General features: G+C 37.6%; 1 protein-coding gene across 1 annotated transcript in view; it reads right to left on the bottom strand.

Moving 5' to 3' along the window:
- Positions 1-22,313, bottom strand: part of CLVS1 (clavesin 1) — a 214,762-nt gene that overhangs the window by 127,060 nt on the left and 65,389 nt on the right. Inside the window, exon 3 of the mRNA XM_079156174.1 lies at positions 8,266-8,440. Within this exon, the coding sequence (XP_079012300.1) occupies positions 8,266-8,440 (175 nt within the window). The remainder of the gene's footprint in view (positions 1-8,265; positions 8,441-22,313) is intronic.

The following is a 22,313-nucleotide window of genomic DNA, read 5'->3' as shown; positions in this document are numbered from 1 at the left end:
ATATTTTATTCCTCTAATATTTCCATAATCACATATTGCACTATTGCAAACTCAAAATTACAGCTCTGTGGCCTGAAAAGGTAAAACATAGTTTGCTTAAAGGAAAAGTGTTCTTCGAGCATATGTGAAGTGTTTAGAAAACATGAATTAAGAAACTTCTTGACAAAAAAATACAAATGTCTTCTTTCTTCAATCTGTTTCTAATATTATTTAATACACAAAAATTGTACGCAAAAAGTGCTATAAATACTGTTGCTGAAAAGAGTCATTCAAGATGAAGGAGTTGAATTTCTGCATCAATAATTACCGAAATGCCAAGGAATCAGGACTGGATTCACCTTTTGACCATTGGGTAATAAATAAAAGAGTCACACATAATGGGGGGAGGGAGGGGTTAGTGTTAGGGTTAGAGTTAGGGTTAGGGAGGGGGACAAGAATGAAGGAAGGAAGGACTGTATAGAGGGAAAAGAGGGGTGGGAGGGGTGGGGGGAAGGGGAAAAAAACAGAATGAATCAAACAACATTACCCTATGTAAATTTATGATTACACAAATGGTATGCCTTTATGCCATGTACAAACAGAGAAACAACATGTATCCCATTTGTTTACAATAAAAAAAAAAGATCTAACATGGGTCAAAGTATACACTTTTGAACTTTACTTCAGAGAGTCTTGTTTAGCAAATATGTACTTTTATATGTTAATGCTCTGGTTGAGGCAAATAATCCAATTAAATAAATTTAAATTAGCTAAAAAAAAAAAAAAAGACTCACACTTTATGAATAGAAAGAAAAGTACCTCTCATGCCACTATTTAGACAGGTGATGCCCAATGCAGGCCTTCATCATTAACTATGGTGAGTGGGGATAAGGAACTTCCTTGTTTAGGGCCAGTGAACAGACTGGTGAGGTTGGGTGTTCTGAGATCTGAACTTACAGAGCTGGAGGAATAGAGGGCTGTTTCATTTATATGAATGCCTTGGAGCCACAGAAGCCCAGGGACAAGGGTTGGCCTTGTCATTCAATAATACTTAAGCATTCAGTGAGCCCTGGCTATGTCTTGGCACTCTTCATGTATTATTTCATTTCCACTGTAAACCTATAAAGTGGGTTCAGTTACAGCACCATGCTGTACAGATGAGGAAACTAAAGGTTTTTGCCTGAGGTCAAATGCATATCCAGGATTGAAGCCCAGATGGTGGACTTTGTTCTTACCCACACCAGCAGCAGAGGCAAGACCTGGAAATGTTTCAGAAGGGTAAACTCAGGTTCTCCTGGGCTATGGAATCAGAGATTCTGGGAGTGGTTTCCAGCATTGTGGGTTGTAAAAAAACCTTCAGGGGAGTCTGATGCTTTTAATATCGAGAACCATTGAAGTATACCTTAATACCACAATCAAGAGTGGTACTTCTCAAACTAATATATACACAAACCATCTGGAATTCTTGTTGAAATGCTGCTTCTGATTCAGGAGGCCTGGGGTAGGACCTGTGGGTCTGCATTTCTAACCAGCTCCCAATGGTGCTGATATTGTTGGTTTGGGAACTGCACTTTAACCCATATTTTATGTTGAATACCTACCCTCTGAGTCAGAATGTCTGCATGTCTGAGATAGGGGCCATAGAATAAGAGTGAATCTACTACTGATTGAAATGCATCTGCCTGATATTCTAATCACAACATGATCCATTCATTTGCACTCAGTAACGGTCACATTGCCCACTGATGTGACAGACTTTTGCCCATTCTACTCCATCGACTGAATATAGCACTTTGTGTTCCCCAGAGCAAATGAACATATCATATGTTTTGAAAAAGGAAATGAAAAATCAAGTGGGTAAAAAAAGGAAGCCAAAGAGAATGAGTCAATGTTTGAAAACGTGTAACAAAAAGAGACTTTAAGGAGATAAATGATTTGCAGTTAATCACATCTCTGAGCATTGCTCCAAATCCCCTCCCACCTGGGTTACAGTTAGAAAAATCATCACAAAGTTAAGGAAAAAAGACTTTGAAAAGAAATGGACCTCCCAGGCCACTACCCTGACTGAGGTCTGTTGCGAGAAACTGAATCAGAGTCAATATAAATATTATGAAAATATCTTTAAAAGACCAAAAGAAAAAGTCACATGATGAACTTTGAAAAAAAAGTAAATGAACTGATAAATTGCCCAGATTGGGTAGAGAATGATAACACAAGCATGGGAAAGAAAGAAAAGAAAAAGTGCTTCCTGGATTTCTTCCCCTAAGTGAAAGGAAAACAGGCTCTCTAAACCCATACCAAATATTTGGATCCTTAAGTAAATCAAATATTTTGTAAATAACCAACAGGATACAAGGTTATAGTTCTTCCTAAGAAAAACACTTCTGCACAGTAAGTTTTCTAAATATCTGGGTTGGCTGCACATCAATAAACACTGAGTGTTGATTGTAATGATTGGGCTGCAGGAATTTACAAGAAATAATTCCAAAAAATTGATTTTGGAAACATTGCAAAGCTCAAGAGCAAGAATTCAGTGTATTACTCATTCTGCCAGAATTGAGAAGAATAAAGCTCTGCTCTATTAAAATGGAGGCATAAATATTACCTTACATTTAATAAAAATTTAAACAAGTTGTAATGAACAGGTACAATGACTCTTTCAGATATTATTGACAACATTTAAAGATCAAAGGGTGGAGCAAAGGGAAATGATTTCTCAAAATTAAAGTTCTTTGAACAAATATTTATAGAATCTTTAAGAAACTGGAACAATTTAATATTCCAACCAATGTTATTTCCCCAAAACATTGCTCTAAAAAGAGGAATATGCAGTAGATATACCATGAACATTTCATGACTGGCTGATACAGTACAACTTGCAAAAAAACTGATGAGCCTTTAAAGAATAGTCATCTATATAATTATTATTATAATAACTTGTTAATTCAGCCTGTGAAACACATAGTCAAAGTTTTATGCATGTTATTTATTTATCTATTTATTTATTTTTGGTACTGAGCATTGGACCCAGGGGTGCTTTCCCCCTCAGTCACATTTCCTGCCCTTTCTGTTATTTTTTATTTTGAAACGGTATCACTAAGTTGCATAGGACCTCACTAAGTTGCCGAGGCTTTTCTTAAACTCATGATTCTCCTGCCTCAGCTTCCTGAGTTGCTGAGATTATAGGCATGTGCCACTGCACCTGGAAGCTTTCTTTTTTTTTATTTTTTTACGATTATTGTCAGAAGCAGAATAACTACCCTTTGAAGCCTAGAAATACAACTGATCAACCCAATGAAAAGATTGCCACCAAGTTGCTAGCTCTGTGCCCACACTTCTTGTATCACCTGGTATCACCTCCATTTGGGATTAATTGGGAATGTATGTGACCAAGAAAAAAGCAGTTGTACATTCAGATCCAGACTAAAAGAAGTTCCTTGATATTACATTGCAGGATATTCTAAGTAGTATTTGGTTATTGGAATTGATAATCTGATATATAGTCCCAGCTTCTGGGAGGACTGCCAGGACAAAGTCCCCAGGTAATAGTTCTCTCTGGGGCCTCAGGTCAGGGCACTCAGCACACAATTAATGAACAATTTATGAATATAAAGGCTGAGACCCTTGATACCATCTGGGGACAACTCTGAAGGATCATTCCCTGAATTCTTTATCAGAAAGGACCAAATCCCAGCTTAACTTCTCCAGCTGCCCAACCTTCTTCTGTAGATCCCCTTCTATACACGTTGACCCTAAGAGAACTGCCTAACAAATCTCCTGCATGTTAGAGTCACCTTTCTGGAAAACTGATGACAATTAGTCACTAAAAATCTTCTTGAACAATTGCCTCCATGAAGAACTATGAACCAAAATAACTGGACTAAAATCCAGGACAATGATGCAGAGTACAGAACTGACCAAAAAAACCCCTTAAATTCTCATTATCTGAACAGTGAGCACTCTGAGATGGCCCCACCATCTTCTCCCTATGGGAAGTATATCACCTCTGCATGTGTGTGTGGATGCTTTGTATCCCACAGCCTCAAACTCTCCAGGGATTGAGCAGCAGGTAAACCTAGAAAAACCCTAAAAGAGGTGAAATTCCAAACCAGATGGCCAAGCACCAATGTGCACTGATTATCCCCCTGACAAGGCTGGTTTCTCAAACCAATCCTACAAAAGGCAAGATGGTTGTATTAGGGTTCTCTAGAGGAACAGGAAGTATGATTATCAAAAACTTATTAGTTGGCTTATACGACCAGAAGCTGGATAGTCCACAATGGCTGTCTGCAGGCTGGAGAGCTAGAAGAACCAACAGCTGCAGAGTCCAAGAGGCAGAAGCCCCAGAACAAGAGGAATCAATGTTGCTACCCTAGGCCCAGACCAAGGTTTCTGGAAACTCCCTGGAGAATCACTGGCAGAGTCCTCCACTTGCCCATGCTTAGGGAGGGTCTCCACTTCAGTTCACTATCCCACATTCCAAGCATTCCTAGACACGCCCTCACTGACACACCCAGGAGCCTCTTAATCATAGGCATCTCTTACTCCAATCAAGTCAACAAGTCAAATTCGCCATTATAATGGTAGAGAGAGCATGTTCTCTTCTGTGGTATATAGGCTCTGCCTCCCCTGAAGACTCCCACATGTTCAGTAGATACCTTGTCCTCTCCAGGTCTCTTTAAGGATGCATGGGAGGAAGAAGGACCATGGCTTTTCTTCTCTTCTTGCTACTAACTTTGGGTAGCTCTTCCTTTCTCCTCTAAAATTTCTCTTGAGTCTTTGTAACTAACAATTGGAAACCTGTACAAGACTCTCCCCCTGTGCAACACTGGTAAAAAGACAGAAATTCTGCTTAGTACCAGTCATGATTTTTCAAGGCATCAGAAGGGTTCATATCCACTGGGAGATGGAGACAACCCCTGTGATGAAGAAAGATCCCTGGGAGAGCCAGCAGAGGGTGGATCATGACATCTGAATGTCCCCAAAGTCAGACAGAGGGTGGCCTGGAGTAAGAAGTTGCTAGTGGCTGTTGAAAGCTGACTGTCCAGTATGGGACAAGAGCAGAATTGTCTGCAAGTAGCCCTGAAAATTTCTCAAGTGTGGCTAAGACAACATGCTAAAAGTGCAGGATGGAGTCATTCATGTCCCAGATGGGGAAGCTGTACCCACCCAGTCCCCCTGTGACCAATGACCTCCCACTGGCATGAAGATCTGTACCCTTCTAAGAATACCAGGGTATGGGCAGGCAGAACTTCTAGAAAAAAACTGCACCCCAATCCAGACTCCAGAATGGTCTGAGGCTTACCTATAATCAAAAGGGACATCTCTTGCCTTACAAAAGGGATGAATTATAAAGAGATCCAACTGCTATTCTAGGTGATGATGAGAAAATATATTTTTTCTCCTCTTTTTCTGGTCTCACCCATCTCCCCTTCTCCTAATAGTAGCTACTCCTTAACTGGTACCACAAGAGATTGTGGAATTCATTGTAGACCCTAATACATGACAAGGGAAGGTCCAAATGGGCCCCACTTTGCCCCACCAAAGCACATCTGCTATTTCTCATAAGAATAGGTTCCTTTCCTATATAGCTTTACCTTTCAAATCACATTCAAGCACATTAATCCAGTAGACCCATATCAGCTTAGTGAGGTTGGGAATGAACATATTATGTAATATCACATTTTCAGAAAGAAAAATTGGAACATGGGGTCAGATAAAACATTTTTCTTTCCTGATTTATGAAAAAAAAATCTTATAAAGGCATAGAAGTTGAATCACAGCTACTTATTCATGTAACAAATTATCTTTTAAAAAGTGGATTACACAAAGCTTGCACAAAAATTCCTAGAAATATGGTCAGCATAATTATGGGGCACAAAATAAGCCTTGAATCCTACTTTAAAGCTCCATTTGATAAAAGCTTAAAGAGAGCAATTAGATGTTCAGAGGCTGAGATGAGAAGAAGTTAGAAAAAGGGAGTTAGAGCTGAGAGAGAGTGACTAGAGAGTCAAGAACACATAAATCCATGCTCAGAATTCTCCACATAGTCTGTACACAGAATCGTGACTATAAAAATTGTACCCCCAATGCACTGCATGATGTATCCACCCAGGACAATTTGTCATTCCTGGAACAATATTTACTTGCTTCTCTTCTGAAATGTCAGCAGTGTACACTCTCTCTCCTCTTTCTGGGAAATGGGAAACCATTTCAATAAATAAATAACATAAATAACATTCTTTCAATAGTTTTTTCATAGTTTTTTTTTCACATTAAGAACAATTCAATGGGGAAAGATCTTTTTTTTCTGAATGATGCTAGAACAACTGAATATTTACATATTAAAAAAAATGTAAACACTGACCTGACACACCTTACATGGAAAAAAAAAATAAGTTGAGATGAATCACAATCCAAAACATAATGTTACATCTATAAAGATTCTAGAACAAAATATAGGAGGATATCTTCATTATTGTTGTATAGACAAAATTTTCTTATGTAGAACACCGAAAACATTCATGAAGAAAAAAACAAATGGTTAATTGGACCTTACTGAAATGAAAAACTTTCACTCATTAAAATATTCTATTAAGGTAATGAATATCTGAACCACATTTAATAACAAAATATTTATATTACATATTTTGACAAAGGACTTGCCTCAATAATATACAAACTCTCATCATTCAATAATAATAATAATAATAATAGCCTCAATTTATAAAAATAGACAAAAGATTTTCTTTTTTCTTTTTAGATATACATGACAATACAGTGGATTTTGACAAATTATACATACAAAGAGTATAATTTATTCTAATTAGGATCTCATTCTTGTGGTTGTACATGATGTGGAGTTTCACTGGTGGTGTATTTATATGTGAACATAGGAAAGTTATGTTTAGTTCATTCTACTGTCTTTCCTACTCCTAGCCCCCTGTCCTTCCCTTCAATCCCCTTTGTCTAATCCAATGAACTTCTCAATAGACATGTTTATCAGAGGTCCAAAGGTGCTAGATATTTGCCAAAGGCCATTTGTGAATAGGTCATAGTTTAAGAAATAGACCTGTCAATTATTTGTGGCACTAGAATGCAAGGAGTGATTAAACTCATGCACTTTGAAGAACATGAGGAATAACTGCTTGATCTTAGAATTATCCAATGTCCATATTTTCCTATATACAAGATGCTTATCACTACCATCTACTATGGATAGGTGTTACCCTATTGAATCAATTTTCCTGCCTAATTAAAAAGGGACACAAGTTTGGTCTATGTTGATTCTGATTATCCACAAACTATGTCATTAATTTTATACTGTGATAGTGTGTCATCAGGAGGCTAAGCAGCATTGCCTCTGTGAATTGGTTACTTTTTATAAAATCATTAACCCTTTTTTTATTTTACATGTCATTACGTTTTTAATTGACAGATAAAATTTCATGTACTTTTCATGTACAAAGTGATGTTTTGAAGTATATTTACATTATTAAATGTCTAAATCTAGTTAGTTAACTTCCTTTACATCACAGTTAGGGAAAGGAGTGAACCAGACACAGAAATAAATGGCTCATGATTTCATCATATGTGGAATCTAGGAATGTTAATCTTGTGGAAGTAAAGTGGTTACCAGGAACTAGTGTAGTTGACCCGGGTTGGTAGGGTGGTGTTGACAAAAGGATTAAATTCCAAAAGTAGAAAGGTCCCAAGAGACTGGCCACCCTGCTTTCTATAAAGCACAAAAACAAAACAAAACAAAGTCTGGACAACTGGCCATGCAAACAGGAGGTAGAGTTTCATCTGGTTCCTTTGGTTGCATGGAAGTGATCCACATTAGCACAAATAGTGCAGCACGTGACACTCTGGGAAGTTATGATCCACGGGGTGCATTTCTGGGGCACTAAAATGCTTCTGGAAACCCTGGTAAGCTCCCATGCCACCTCTATGTGGGACATGTTCATAAAGCAGATGTTTCCTAGTTTTAATTTTTGTTAACTCTCTGATGGATTAAGCTAAATATCTTGGAGCTTTATTCATTATTGCTGCAGTAGGTAATTTGTGCCTGTGGTAATAGTAATTTAGAGTTATTAATGAAAATTAAGTCTAATTAAAAAAAACAAACATCTAAACTCAAGCTGAGGTAAAAGTATGGAGCACTCCCAAATGAATTCTATCCACGTTTCCTTTTTTCATTCTAAAGGACAAATATTACTTTGGTTGCAAAGTAAGAAAAAAGTGCATTGCTACACACAGTCCGGCATTGCACATCATTAAGCATACCTGCAGCCCTTCAATGGCCAGTTTGAGGATTGAAGGTGTCAGCTTGGAGGCTTGTTTGAAGGAAAAATTACTCCAGTCTATGATTAAAATGAAGCCATTTATCTGAAGCTCTGGATCTTCAATAAGGACTTCCAATGATAGCAGGATGGCACGGAGGATGTCTGTAAAGGAGTTCCTGTGACCAGAGCAGAACGGAGAGTTGTATGTGAGTATAAACAGGCAACAGATAGTGCAACACATGCAACCACGCTGGCATCCTCACGCCACTGCTGCATGAGCCCAGCCTGCAGAGTCACACTGCGTCCTGGCCCAGAACGGCAGAAAATATATCTGCTGAACTTTCCAGAGTGATGCTTTGAGGTTCTGGGGAAAGAAGTTTGTCCTTGATATCACCCCATCATCACCCCAGACTTAGTGAGGTGTTACTCTTATGCATTCCCGTGCTCTCTGTATTCAGCTTTCACTGCAGCACTGATTTCATTTTGGTGAAATGCACCCATTACTTGCTGCTCTCCCTCTTAGAGCCCCGATATTCTTAAAGGCAGGGATGGGCCTTAATTCTAACTGTGTCTCCAGTACCTTGGCATTCAGTGAATCATTGTTGCACAAATGAGGTAAGGCCTGAATCAGAGGTGCTTATTTGGATTAAACATCTTTTACTCCTCTTCTGTTTAAAATCTTGCTATGAGTGTAAAAACATCTATGCAATTGATGCTATTTTTTAGCTTCAATTCATGGATAGAAAAAAAAGAATAAAACAGGAAGAATAGCTTATTTTCATTGAAGGTCTACAGAGTGTGATTCAGGAGGGAAATTGCTTTGAGTATATCAGTAACTATGACAACTGGCAGACCTGAATACAAACTAGTGACAGTTCTCCAGGGCCATGTGTATTCCTCCACATCACATAATCCCAATCACCAGGTGATTTGTGTTTAAAATGATTTTCAGACATGAAGAAATGAAGGCATATTCACTCCATTTCACCTTGGAAATTATCTGATCTACAAACCTAAGATCTCAGAAGATCTCTAATTCAGTCTTTCTTTGATGAGTAGGAAAACATAAGGTTGGGTGGTGAGTGGTGCCAAAATCTGCTGCTCCCTTCTGGTTTTCACTAAAATCAGAAGCCTAGCCTCACAGAATCAACAATTAGATTCACAAGAATTCCAATCTGGTTTTGAATTCCAGCTAAGCCTAATGTCTCCCAGTTAGAAATCAGGAATTCTGTGCTTAGACAATAGTGGGCAGGAATTTACTGAATTGCTGTTATGAACCTAGTGTTGTGTTTCATGCTTGAAATTCTAAATTAGTGTGTCCTCTTTATACTTTCAAAGACCTTAATTTAGCTGTGGGTGGGGGGAGATTATCAACAGGAAGAGAGAGGGATGGATACAATTGGAATAGCTTGGGAGAAGGCTAGGGACAAGTCTTCAAGAGCAGATAAGATTTTGATGGATTATTCGAAGAATGAGGAATAGGACTTTGCAGGGAGGAATGACACAAAAAATAAAGATATAGACCCCATTCTGTTCCTGCTCTTCTTACTAAATCCTCCCCTCTTATATCAAGCTGAAATTTTCCTCCCACAAATCCACCCACTGGAGTTAGTTCTGCTCTGTGAAATAAACCTCAGATCTTCCCACACCACATACTTGACTGTTAATATGAAGGTCATGACACCCCATATGAGCTCTGGATTTAAAAAACAAAAAATTGTAACTTTCTCAAGTGAAATAGCTCTTAATAACTCATTATTGTTTTCTTTCAAATGTGTTCTCTTTTCATTTTTAGAGATGTCATATTCTTATCAACATAGGGTAAGCTTTTACTGCAGCTTTGTTTGCTTTTGATTTTGCATTTAGATTTACATCATTATCTAATGACCCAATTGTCTTCAGAGATGCACTTAAAATTTTTTTTTTTTTTTTTTGAGTACCAGGGATTGAACCCAGGGCTACTTAACCTTGAGCAATAGCTCCAGTTCTTTATTATTATTATTATTTATTTATTTTGAGATTGTCTCACTAAATTGCTTAGGGCTTTGCTAAGTTGCTGATCTTGAACTTGTGACCTTCCTGCTTCAGCACCCCTAGTCACTTGGATTACAGGCATGCACCACCATGCCTCACAGAGTTACATATTTGTATTGGGAAGAAACATTGATTTAAGTGGAAAATAGAACCAAAGTCTATGAGTTTAGGTGATTTTAGATAGAAATATGGAAATGCTCAATGGTAAACTGGAATGACCATTGGGTTATCAGGGAATCTGAGCCCAGATAAGATTTCTTAGGAAGAAACATACATGAAAATAATCAAGACCGAAAGGTTGAGTCTTAGGTAAAACTTACATACAGTACTGAGGCTGAAGAAGTACTAAAGAAATGATAAAAGATAAGAGGATCAAAACAGTATTGCATTAAAAAAGAAAGCAAAAAGGGAATTTTTCAAGATACAAGAATATAAAGTCAGGCGCTGTGGCATGTTCTTGGAATCCCAACAACTCGGGAGGCTGAGGAAGGAGATTCATAAGTTCAAGATCAGTCTGGGCAGCATAGCAAAACCCTGTCTCAAAAAAAAAAAGGAAAAGAAAAGAAAGAAAAGGCAGCAAGAATATGGTAGATTACATTACTGCATTATTGACCCCTATTTATTACTTACCCTGTATCCACACATTAGCTACATTAGCTGTGATCTCATTAAGGACACAGTCCCTTATCCATGTGACTTGTTTTGATTAATGACATGTAGACAGACATGACAGGATGCCAATACTGAGCCTCACTTTTAAAAGACCTCAGAAGTTACCTCTTGTTCTCTTACCTTTCTGCCAATGCTGATGGCAAAAACATGCCACAGCTGGCATTCTAGATTTAGGAGAAGGATGAGGGACACAGTAGGGACCACCAGTCAATTAGTCAGTCTCCACAAAATGCAGAGCCATCTATCTGAACCCAGCCTAACTAAACTCCAACTGCCTCAAAGGTAACAAAAACAATAATAAATAATTGCTTTTTAAACCACTGAGTTGTGAGATGGCTTGTTACACAGCAATAACTGTCTAGTACTGGACAGTAGTTAATAAAGTCAAATGCAACAAAAATATCAAGGAGAATGAGGAAGAAGAAAAGACTTGTTTGACAAAAAGGAGATCTTTGAGGAGTTTAAGAGAATGCTTTTACTTGAACAGTGAAGACAGAAGTCATTAATTATGAAGATCTTTAGCAAATCACTCTGTAACTCATTTTACTCTAAATAAGAGAGACATTTCTTCCCACCATGTGTCCACTGGTATCCATTTCCAAATATTCCACACCAGAGTTGCAAATGCCCCAGCATAGTTTACCAATCCCAAAGAAAGAACTTGGAGAACTCAACAGAGAGGTTTTAGACATCATATTGCTTACTCCTTGGTGGAGGTGGTGGGCCAGGATACAATGGAGAGCCACACTGTGCCTGCAAGGGGTAGGGGGAGGGGATTATATACAGGATAGGTTGAATGACCAACTGCACAGGTGGATTTCTTTGGATGTTAATGAATACATTCTTTTACTTTGCAACCAAAGTTATCCTGCTTTGATTCTCACCTAAAAATTAGAGATAAGGAAAATGTCAGTTTCCCCTCTCCTTCATTATCACATTCCTTAGAGTCTTCATCTTGCCACAGACTTTCCTAGGCACTGATTAGTGTTTAATCCAACACTAATAAAAGACACTAAATTCTATCTGCAGATTCTATGCATTTTGGAGACCAAGATTGGCAGTGAAAGAAGTATTGCATTCATGAGATGATGCCAGAATGAAAAATGTGCACTACTATAGTTTCCAAATGTTCAAAAAATTCACTTTTGCAGAGAAACTGAATGGGCAGGAAAGAGTTGAATGGACTATGTCTCTAGTCATCAGACTTTACCCTGCTGAGGAGTTCAACTTCATGTTTTATCTCAGCCGCAATTATGATCATGGTTTCCTTAGCTCTTGACTTCCACATATACATTTTCTTTTTTCCTATTTCCTATTTACAGCATCTTGACTTGTGAAATCCTCCTAACTTTTTAAAATTTAAAATATCTATTGGATTAAATATTTCATGTAGATAAACCACCCTTAAGGACACAGACTGTATCTCCCTGTTCCTTGAGTCTGAATATAGAGACTTCCTTCTAAAGAGTAGAGTTTAAAAGAGGCAGGGAGAGCAACTGTACAGCAGAAAAACCTGATGAACACTACCTGAGCCAAGTGACCAAGACCTTGTCACCAGTGACAAATCACATCATTACCCTGGCTACAGTAATGAAAATGGCAATTACCTGAGATCTTCCTGCCACTAAACCACAATCTCAGATTAATCATGAGGAAAACATTAGAGGAATTCCAACTGAGGAATGTTCTACAAATTACCTGACCAGCACCCCTCAAAATTGCCAGTTTTATCAAAAAACAAGGGAATTCTAGAAATCATTATAGCCAAGATAAATCCAAGGTAATGTAACAATGTGTTCTCTTGGATGGAGTCCTGAGACAGGAGAAGGGAGTTAGGTAAAAACTAGAGAAATATGAAGTATGGACCTCAGTGAATGGTAATGTATGAATATTGGTTTATTAATTGTAACAAATACTCTATATTAATGTAAGATGTTAATAAGGGAAAATTAGATGCAGAGTATAGGGTAACTCTATTCTATCTTCACAATAACTCTGCAAATCTGAAATTGTTGTGAACAAAAAAGTTAATTTTAAAAAATAAAAAAGCCTATTAGAGTTTTTAACCTGCCATCTTCATATTCTAACCAGATTTCTATCAAAACCAAAATGGTAATAAATAACAGCCACCTCATGCAAATTGTAGAAATGAGAACAGAAGACATATTCAGAATTTGTTCATTTCATTAATTCATTTAGACTTACATGTTTAACTCTAATAATCCAGAAAAATCTTTTAAATATTCTTTATTGCCTGCAAACACAATCCTATCAGAGTATTTTAACATTTGTTTCAAAATAAGCTAATAGATGACAAATGGATTCCATAATCAGTTATGGAGATTATGAGTTTTAGATAGATAATTCTAGATTCAAATATGATAATCTATGTGAAAGCACTATGAGAACAGCAAGTTGCCAATGAAATGTAAACTATAATACTAGAAAATATTAAACTTAACTTCCCCATCCCCCAAGAGATTTTTTATTGATTAGGGCTTAGCAATGGTTTATCAAGAGGGGTTTCTTCATTAAACTGTGAATAATTAGAGATAAGAACAGTGACTCACTATTGGGTTCTATTGTGGTTTCTCTGAGTGGAGCACCCAACATTGCTATCTGAGGCTTTAAAAAATCTCATACAAATGAGGTACAAAATAGTGGAAAATAGTAAGCTCTTATCAATGAGAAGATATTTAAATTTCAAGAAGTGACTGATTTGTGCTTTGAATTTTCAGTGGAGAGTCTATGATCTAGATCCCTAGGCCAGACACATACAAGAAAAAAGAGGTCATGGGTGATTAGATGCCGTAAAGATATGAGGGGTTGTGAGTGAAACTGATCCTCAGAAGGAGCAGGGGAAACTTCTTAGTCAGTTCTGAAATTATAGTGCATATTCCTGTACTAGTTTCTCTGCTGCAGCAAGATGTCTGTCAATATTAATATTAAAACTCTCAGCTGGGGCTATAGCTCAGTTGGTAGAGTGCTTGCCTCATAAGCACAAGGCCTTGAGTTCAATCCCCAGCACTGCAAAAAAAAAAAATTATTAATTAATTAAAAAATAAAATTTTTTTCACCAGTTCTAGATTGTAACATCTTAATTAAACACTTAATAATATGATTAAGTGTTTAGAACTACCCATCCTCAGTAGCTTTTTAAGTTCCACCATAAACCACAAAGTGGTCTTACAGATGGTTTGCCTCCACATGTCTGTGTCTCAGTCACAAGAGCAGAAATATTCATTTGTCCCTTCATTTCATTTGAAACTTCTGAAATTAATCACTAACATAATAATGGCATGGTTCTCACAGTTACACAATGGGCTTGGCCCCTTAACTGACATTGGTACCTCTGCCAATGAGAGAAAGCTGTGCCCTCTGGATCTTCTCTGATGATGCATTTGTCCACTGACCTGGGGAGACTCCCTCTTTGTATATGATGGCAAAGGGACTGTAGTCAAAAGAGGTGACTGGGCTTGACATTCTGCCTGTGCTCCTCACCACATGCAACCACTCACAGAAGAGTGAAGTTCAGCAAGGAGCAACTTCCTATTTCTCCACATGGAGATTGTTCCAATATTATGGAAAAAGAAATGTGTTAAGGACCTTGTGAGTTGGAAAACACATCCCCAAAGTGCAATTATTTGTTCTTACTGGGGTTGTAGGAATATCTACTCTTGGTCACATAGCTTTCATGGTGGTAATGTAGCAGGAGAATAGGAAAATTCAACTGTGTTGTTGTGTTCAAGAGAATCTATTTTCTTCTCTTATTTTGAGAGTCTTTGAAAAATGGTCTGGGACAAGAACTTGGGTGATATATTTTCTTAAATGTGTTCTAATAATTTCTATGTGATTTGGGTTTTACCTGGACAATGTCACTGTTCTGTGTACCATTGTGCTCCTAGAAAGTTAATACTTATTTCTCAGTGGGAAAATGCAAAAATAAAAAAATAAAAAAGCTTATTCTGACAATATTAGATTTAAGGAGAATGTTCATGAAAAAAGTCTGACTTTGCTACCGAAGAATCAATATTAGCAAGAGGTTAAAATTAAATTTACTACCCTGAATCTTAGGTAAAAGCCAAATTAAACACACTTTTCTCAGCAAAGATGGTATCCAGAGAACAGAATCCTGGTTATAACTCTGCCTCACATAATTTGATGAGGCTCATATTCTCCAGAGGAGAAAGGAAGAGAAGAAGAAAGAAGAAAGGAAGGAAGGAAGGAAGAGAAAGAAAGAAGGAATAAAAAGGAAGGTAAGAAATGAAAGAAAGCCTTACAAGGGAATTTTCATTTCTTTTAATTTTATTCCATCCTGGTAAGTACAAAAAGCTTTTTGATTTTCATTAGTATGGAAATACAAATCTTGTATTACCAGAATATTGAATTACCTATTGATTTTAGTAATTGTAATGCAAGAATACCTGATCTTCCACAGCTCTGCATCAGATAGGCAGAACAATGTATTGAACACATCATCTGATAGCATACAAGGCCAAGTTCCTGCCCATAGAGTTTTAGAAACAGGACAAGCTGCAGCATTTCATCGGCTTTCTGAATTTCAGGTCAGGTTCAGTTCAGGTCACAGAAGCTTAACTAACATATTGTACACTTCACAAAAACACCTAGAGTCAGTGCAAGTGTTTGTCTATCTCTATCAAGTGTGGCAACAATCTTCTACCACACTCCTACCATTGCTTACTAAAAACATGATGTAAAAGGTAACATTCTTTTCCAAGAACAAGGCTCTGATTTTCAAAGAGTATAGAGAAAACAGAATGAGAGTAGTGAAGATAGTGTTCTCTCACTCAAGCAAAACCTAAAGAGAAGAGGCTGTGTTTCTGCAGGATAATCCATCTCTGGATGTAGACATCAGAATACAGAGTACTCTCATCCACATTCAAAACGACCCTTGAAACCAAATCTTCCAATCCCAATCTGCCAGTTTCTTATTTGTGTTTCTTTAAAGAACAGGTGTATCAATCATTGTGCATGTGTGTGTGTGTTGTGTATATTTGATGAAGCTCATATTCTCCAAAGGAGAAAAGAAAGAAGGGGAAAAAAAAGGAGGAAGAGAGAAAGAAAGAAAGGAAGGAAGGAAGGAAGAGAAAGAAAAAAGAAAGGAAGGAAGGAAGAAAGAAAAAGATAGAGGAAAAAAGGGAGAGAAAGAGCGAAACAACTCACCATTTATAGTTGGTGTCTTAGGTAGTTCTTTGATTTAAATAAAGAAATTGTTAAAGTAAAAGTTAATCACATTCGATCCTGGTGTTTCTAAATCTTCCCAATAAGAGAAAGGAATGAGGTTAACATTTAATGTATCTACCTGCTTATTTTAGTAGTTAACATGATTCCTTACTATTCAATGTCTTTTACAAATTTGGAGTTATTTAGAACTTGAAAGGAGTCAGAAGGCATTCAAAGATTTATTGAAAGTTTACTCTGTGTAAGATCCATAACATAAAAGGATAATTTTCCCTTTTCTGCAATAGACAGAAACCAGTAAGAAAGACTAAAATATAGGGAGATGGGAGGCAATAGATTATGGTCATTAAGGCATAGGGTTTGGAGTTAGGTGGACTCTGATTGAAATCCTGGTTGCTCTATGTGTGCTTAGCAAGTTGCTTTATGTCTCTGAGGTTATATTTCTTCATCTGTAGGAGGATCATAACACCACCTCACTGGTAAATGATGAGGTAAGATAATGCACATGAAGCCATAGTAGATCAGCTGGCTCAGATCAGTGCATATAAAGTGCTAATGGTCATGGAGTTTTCATTATTACATGAGAAAATATGGTATCAGATAGAAAATACATATTGTGAAGTGTTTGTGGGATACAGGAAGGAGAGCTCACTTAGCAATGGGGGTTTTGAAAAGTCTTCAATTGGCCTATGAGGAATGGGGAGGTTTGGACACTGGACATCAAAGGAAAGCAGCAGGAGCCACATAAACAATAGTATGAATCAAAAATTTAATTACTACAAAAATGGTTTAACTACCTGTGCAATGGGGCAGATGAAAAGAAATGTAAAATAAAGTCATATATTTGATGTGACCTATCTTCATTCTGCCTGCATGGGGAACTACTGATCATTCAAGCAGAGGAAGGAAGTGATGGTAGCTATGCTTTAGGGGTGGTTCAGACTGGAGACAGGCAGCAGAGATCTGAAGTCAAGCCCAAATAGCAGGAGGGGATTACAATATATGGGGTGAGAGCTTAGAGGAAATGACAGATATATGAGAACAGGGGGCAGGGGGTTTCCAGAATTTAGTTACAGATTAGCTGTCCGTGTGAAGGGGAAAGAAAGTGGTGCTGTGAAGCACCAGAGGAACTCTGTTAGGAGGTGAGTCAGAGGGGCTGTAGCTGTGTCTAGTTATTGCACAGGAAATATTGGCACCAGCACTGCTGCACCCAACATTAATACTAACACCACTTGACCCTGGGGCTGACTGTAGGACGTGATTTGGTGAGGGTCTGTATTTCTACCACTCAAATGTGATGAAATGCCTTCCTAAGAAGAAGCCATGTCTGCAAGAGAGAATATTTCCTGTCCTATGTATACCATAGGAATATTTGTCTCTCTAGCCTAGACTATGACCTCACCAGAGCTTGGAGTATGGTGAATTGACCTTGAAATCCCTCACAATCACCAGTATCCTCACAGAGTAGATGCTCAACAAATGATTCCTAGTGAAGGAAAGAAGGCAGGCATGTAAACAACTTGCCCAGGAGTTCTAAAACCCTAAAAATAGACAAAACCCACTCTGAGCTCACTGGTGGTTGAGTTTCTCTCCTCTTCCATGTCTCTCATGCTCACTACTTTGTGTGTCTTATACACTTTTTCCATCATGGGTCAGATTAATATAGAATAATGTGCTACTGAATACCACGAATCCAAGTAAAGGAAAGTACAGTACATTTTCATTTTGATTTTGGTTTAAGAAAGGGCTATGCCTATGTTCACACAAGGTTAGCATGGGCATGAAGTAAGTAAATGACAATCTAGAAGATTTAATGATAAATGCTAGATGGATTTTTACAGACAGTGGTTGATATATCAGATTCTCAGCCCAGTGGGAAAGAAGTAGTCCCCAAACACCACTTTACAACAGTCCAAAAAGTAAATAAGAAAAGCATTTATTTCATTCAGCAATTTGGATGAGGATTGTGCCAATGTCTTTAGGGAGCAGCAGCAAAGGAATTTTTAAAAACACCCCAATGGAAGTGAGCTATGAGCATTCCACCTACTACTAAACAACTATGAAAAATTAATGTCATGCTTGTCTATTCTGGTAACTCCCTTGGCTGAGGAGCATCAGAAAAGTAAAAACTAGGAAAAGTCTCAGGAATGCAAATAAGCACATCATTCAGTTATAAGCATTGACTTTAGAACTTCCATTTTGACTAGTCTATCGCTAATTAACACTTTTCATACCAAGGCTTTTCCACATCTATTTTCTAAAAGCAGGTGGTCAGTTGCCAGATGGCTCAGCCTTCCTTGTCCAATAACTTAGAGTGATTTCACAACTCATGATAGAGAATACACACTCCCTAGGAAACTGGCAACTTTGAAAATCACAAAATAACACCTTTAGGTTTATGCATTTATTCATTAATTATTCCACAAGATTTTTTTTTTATCACTACACATAGAACTAGGCTCATATTAGCCTAATGGGGCCACGCACAGTAGGACCTCTCATTGACGTGGATATCAATGGGATTCAATTGACATTTCAGATCTTGCATTGGGTTCATGGTAAGATGCTAGTCATGACATGAAATGAAATATTCTTTCTCTTCAGTCTGACTCTTACATCCAGAAAATCACTTTCAAGATAAGAACTTGGACAATAAGAAAGTATTTAGAAATGCATCCATTCCATGGTACCACAGTGCTTTGAATAATTTTACACTCCTGAGCTCCTTCTTTCTTGGTGACATTCTTTGATCAACCTTGTAATCAAAAGGTACCCTTCCCAAATCACTAACTCAGAAAATTATGTTCGAGGCAATTTGAATTAAATAGTGTATTGCAAAGCAACTGTATAGGTATTGAGTGTCATGGAAGACACCTATAATTTGAGTTGGAACTACACAACTTCTCATAATTTTAATTAATTCAGAAAATTGTCTATTGCAATGAAAACTCCAGACCTCCATACTTAATAATCAACATATTTTGGCAGGATAACAATATCTTAACATCAAGAGAAGTCCCAAGGTGTTTGGTTTGCATATGAGGTGCCCCCCAAAAGCTTACATGTAAGACATTGCAAGAAGGTTCAGAGAAAAAAATGATTGGGTTCTGAGAGTCTTAACCCAGTCAGTGAATTAATTCCCTAATAGGGATTAACTGAGTGGTAACTGAAGTGGTAGGTGTGACTGGAGGAGGTGGGAATTGGGACATGACTTTGGAGTAAATATTTATATCTGGAAAGTGAACTCTCTCTTTGCTTCCTGATCACCATGTGAACTGCTTTCCTCTACTACACTCTTCTTCCACGATGTTCAGTCTCACCTCAAGCCCTGAGGACTGGAGCCAGATTTCTATGAATTAAGACCTCTGAAACCGTGAGCCCTCAAATAAACTTTTCCTCCCCTAAAATTATTCTGGTCTGGTCTTTTAGTCACAGCCACGAAATAGCTGACTAAAACATGAAGCTCTAAAATTTGTTGCCTACAACTTGAAATTCGAACCCTCAAAAATTTGAGTAACTCACATCAGAAGATTTAATAAAGACTGAGGCTGCAATTTGAAATGTTCAAAGTTGGTTTATCATTTTCCCTTTAAAAAAACCTAGACTTCTTGATCATCAACCACTGAAATAGTATCAACAATCAAATGCATGAAAGGTTAAAGGGAGGGAATTACAAGAAATCATTAAGACTTTCATGCCATAAGATAGCTTTATGATCTACTTTGATGGAAATGCAGTGTGTTGGCTGGTTTGCAGGTTGGCACTCTTCTACCTAGCTATTACTCTTCAACTATTTCATCATCCTCAAGACAGCTCAAAGCTATTTGATTCTTGGTGATAGGAAGGATATAAGGTTTCTGTGACCACTACAGCTCCCAGGCTCAGGACAACCTTGACCACTGACTACACTCTTTCTGTGTTTGGACACCAGGAAGGCAAGCCTGATGGGAAGAATTCTTGGTCTTGAAAACTCCTATAAAACTTAGTGATGGTTCACAAATAACAATAGCTTTGTTGTCCTTCTTGAACCAGAATAAATATATGTCCATGACCTCTAAGGGAACCACCTCCTGCAAACCACATCTATCCTTCTCCCAGAACTGATGCTATTCTAAGAGAGATCCCCTTGGCAGTTTCAGAAGTCAACTGAACCCTACAATGCTGTGAATGTAGTACTAATTGGCTAGGAATGGATATATATGTTCTATGTCCACATCAGGGCAGAGATTGAGATTTTCTAGGTTTCTTCTGGAAGAGGGCCCATAGGTACCTATTGCACCCCAGTCTAGCCCAAGTCAGGAAGGTCATGGAGACCCAAGTGGTAATGTCTTCTCCCTTTACCCACTTCACAAGTCAGTGGGCTGATGTTCCCATGGACCCACTTTGCTGCCTGCAGTTAGAATATAAACTCCTTATATTTACCCCTCCTAAAAGTGTGACTCAGAAGCAAACAAAAGATAATATTTAATATCTTAAAATAAAGGACATGGACTCAACCTAACTTATTTAGCGACAACAACAACAACAACAACAACAAAATTCCAAAGAACTGGTAGACTTTTCCTATCCCAGGTGCAGTAGGGTGGGAGGATTAGTTAATTTTGCCCCACCTGGAAACTTCACCCACAGAAGCTCTAATGCCTCTCTGGGAATTATTTTACGGAAGTGGTTAAAAACAACATGGGTTTCTTTCTGTTAATTACACCACAGATTATCTCTTGGCAATTCTCTGAACAATTAGAGCCAGTGGTTATTATTTATTGCTGCCACTAAATAGTAACTACACTGCAGGAGATACTGTAAAACATCAGCATATATTTATCTACAAAGTAGGTCCAAAATATTCTATACTCTGAACAGCAAAATGCAATTTGGGAAATGCATTGCATATATAAATAAATGCATATATATTTCAAATACTTGCACAGAGAGAAATTACAATATTTTAGGACTTGGGATTTTGCCATAGGAGGATTTCAGTGCCTATATTTATCCTAACAAAATCAAAGAGATTTTTGTCAATTGGAAAACATTCAAAGAAAAGGACTACTTAGCAAGATCAACAACTTAATTTCTAAAGAAGAAAAGAGGAGAAAATTTAAATGATCAGCCTCTGGAAAATTCTGTCTCAAATTTTTCCTTCCGCTTTAATTCTCCTGCTACAATTAATGGGCTATTTCTCATCATTTTTGTGTTAACCAAGGTTCCAGGGTGTTTTTCTTAACTCTGGTTCACAGAGAACATTCTCAAATGAAAGAATCAGACCTTTCTGCCTCCTTCACCCATATTCAGGAACCACAGAGTGCAATTACTCCCCTAAATAATTCTCTGGAGCCTGAGGCAACACATGAATACTGTAAGTAATCACAGACTTTAGAAAGCAATAGTAGGGAAGCTTGGAGGGATTGTAGATTGGAATTGAGGCTGGTTCTTCCAGAATGGATTTCAATTCAAATGGAATGAGGCAATTGAAAGTCAACAGAAGTCTCTGTGACTGGTCAGTGATTCTCATCTGAATATGGAGTTACCTCCTCCCCTTTTAGTGTACATCAATCAAATAGTAGGTGAATGGTGGGAAGAGTCATTACTGGTTTCACAATATTTGGAGAATACAAACAGAACTTATTGGACTGAGAGTCCAGTAATTAACAATACCTTGTAAGGTGGTACATAGCCCCCAGAATGAAATTCTATCCCAAATGATAGCAACCTCTTTATCTTATATGGTGAAACTCATTTCAAGAGAGTTCAATAAAACCACATGAGCTGCTCATTACACAGCAGGAAAAAGGTTCTTTGATTATTATTATTAATGTTTTTTATTTGCTCTAATTACTTGTACATGAAAGTAGGATATATTTATATATATTTGATAGATCATACATAAATGAAGTGTAATTTCACATTTTTCTGATTGCACATATTGCAGGATCACATCAGTCATGCAGTCATATATGTACATGAGGTAATAATGTCTGTTTCACTCTACCATCCTTCCTACCACCATACCTCTTCCCCTCCCTTCACTCCCCTCTACCTAATATAAAGTAATTCTATTCTTCCCTAGTGCCCCCTCTTATTGTCAATTAGCACCTGTGTAGTGTATCAGAGAAAACATTTGACCTTTGGTTTTTTTGGGTT

This window comes from Sciurus vulgaris (genome assembly GCF_902686455.1).
Source record: "Sciurus vulgaris genome assembly, chromosome: 1".
Lineage (NCBI taxonomy): Eukaryota > Metazoa > Chordata > Mammalia > Rodentia > Sciuridae > Sciurus > Sciurus vulgaris.
The sequence above is the reverse complement of the archived record's forward strand: the minus strand, read 5'-3'. Positions and strand labels throughout refer to the sequence as shown.